At 40.3% G+C, this 1,550-nt stretch overlaps 1 protein-coding gene across 1 annotated transcript; it reads left to right on the top strand.

Moving 5' to 3' along the window:
- Positions 1-300: 300 nt before the first annotated feature.
- Positions 301-1,236, top strand: LOC142838685 (olfactory receptor 6C2-like). The gene has a single exon (XM_075954250.1). The coding sequence runs from the start codon at positions 301-303 to the stop codon at positions 1,234-1,236; it is 936 nt and encodes a 311-aa protein (XP_075810365.1).
- The last annotated feature ends 314 nt before the right edge of the window (positions 1,237-1,550 follow it).

Here is a 1,550-nt window from a genome sequence, read left to right as displayed (position 1 = left end):
CATAAACTCAAAGGACAATTTTAAAAAATGATAAATTAAGAATCAGATGCATAGAGAAGAAAGCACCCATAACATTGTGAAATGTGGTGTAAATAAGGCAAATTGATTTTCTAACTCTACCCTATTTGTAGGACCAAACTACCTATTTGTAGGACCTAAGCAACCGGCATGTTTCTGTCTTGAAACAGAATGAATGAACGCATATGAGTAGGGTTTCATAGTAATTCTCCTTTAATTGCCATTCCTGAACAGAGAACTCTGAATTTTCAATGCAGACTGGATAGAGGGAACAATTCAATTATGAGAAACCGCACAGTAACAGCATTTATCCTCCTGGGACTGACTGATGACCCAAAGCTGAAAATTCTGATCTTCTTCTGTCTGTTTCTCACCTACCTGCTGAGTATAACTGGAAATCTCACAATCATCCTTCTCATATTTATAGATTCACACCTAAAAACTGCCATGTACTTTTTCCTGCAAAATTTTGCCTTCTTAGAAATCTCATTTACAACTGCTTGCATTCCCAGATACTTATACAACATCTCAACAGGTGACAGGACAATTACATATAACAACTGTGTCTCTCAATTATTTTTTACTGATCTTTTTGGTGTGACAGAATTTTTTCTCCTGGCTGTTATGTCCTATGACAGGTATGTAGCCATCTGCAAACCCTTGCATTATGTCACCATCATGAACAGCAAGATCTGTAAAAGGCTTATCTTCTGTTGCTGGGCAGCTGGCTTGTTGGTGATCCTGCCACCACTTAGCCTGGGTCTCAATTTGGAATTCTGTGACTCTAATGCTATTGACCACTTTGTCTGTGATGCATACCCTCTCCTGAAGATCTCATGCACAGACACGTGGCTCATAGAGCAGATAGTGATAGTTTGTGCGGTGCTGACATTTATCATGACCCTTGTGTGTGTAGTTCTTTCCTATGCATACATAATCAGGACCATCATCAACTTCCCTTCCGCCCAGCAGAGGAAAAAGGCCTTTTCTACCTGCTCTTCCCACATGATTGTGGTGTCCATCACTTATGGCAGCTGCATCTTCATCTACGTCAAACCATCGGCAAAGGACTCAGTGGCTATCAACAAGGGTGTGATAGTGCTGACCACTTCCATTGCCCCCATGCTGAACCCCTTCATTTACACCTTGAGGAACAAGCAAGTCAAACAGGCCTTCCATGACTCAGTTAAAAGAATCACACTGTTCTTTAAGAAGTAGAGAAATCTACTACTGTAAAGAGTCAATTTTTCATTAAAATATATGCCATGTATGTCTTTAAATTTTTTATCTTTAGCTTTCTCACTGAGAAACTTTACTGCATTTATTTTTTTCTTTTATTCAAAAAAATTTTATTTTACATAACAACCGCAGTTTCCCCTTCCTCCCCTTCTCCTGCCCTATATTATCCCCATCCACTTCCTCAAAGGCGTAAGGCCTCCCTTGAGGACTCAACTAAGTCTGGCATGAAAGTTGAAACAGGACAAAGCTCTTCCCCGACCAGGATCAAGGCTGGGCAATGTATCCGCCATAGG

The sequence above is a fragment of the Microtus pennsylvanicus genome, chromosome 20 (assembly GCF_037038515.1).
Source record: "Microtus pennsylvanicus isolate mMicPen1 chromosome 20, mMicPen1.hap1, whole genome shotgun sequence".
Lineage (NCBI taxonomy): Eukaryota > Metazoa > Chordata > Mammalia > Rodentia > Cricetidae > Microtus > Microtus pennsylvanicus.
This window is presented reverse-complemented; position numbering and strand designations above follow the sequence as displayed.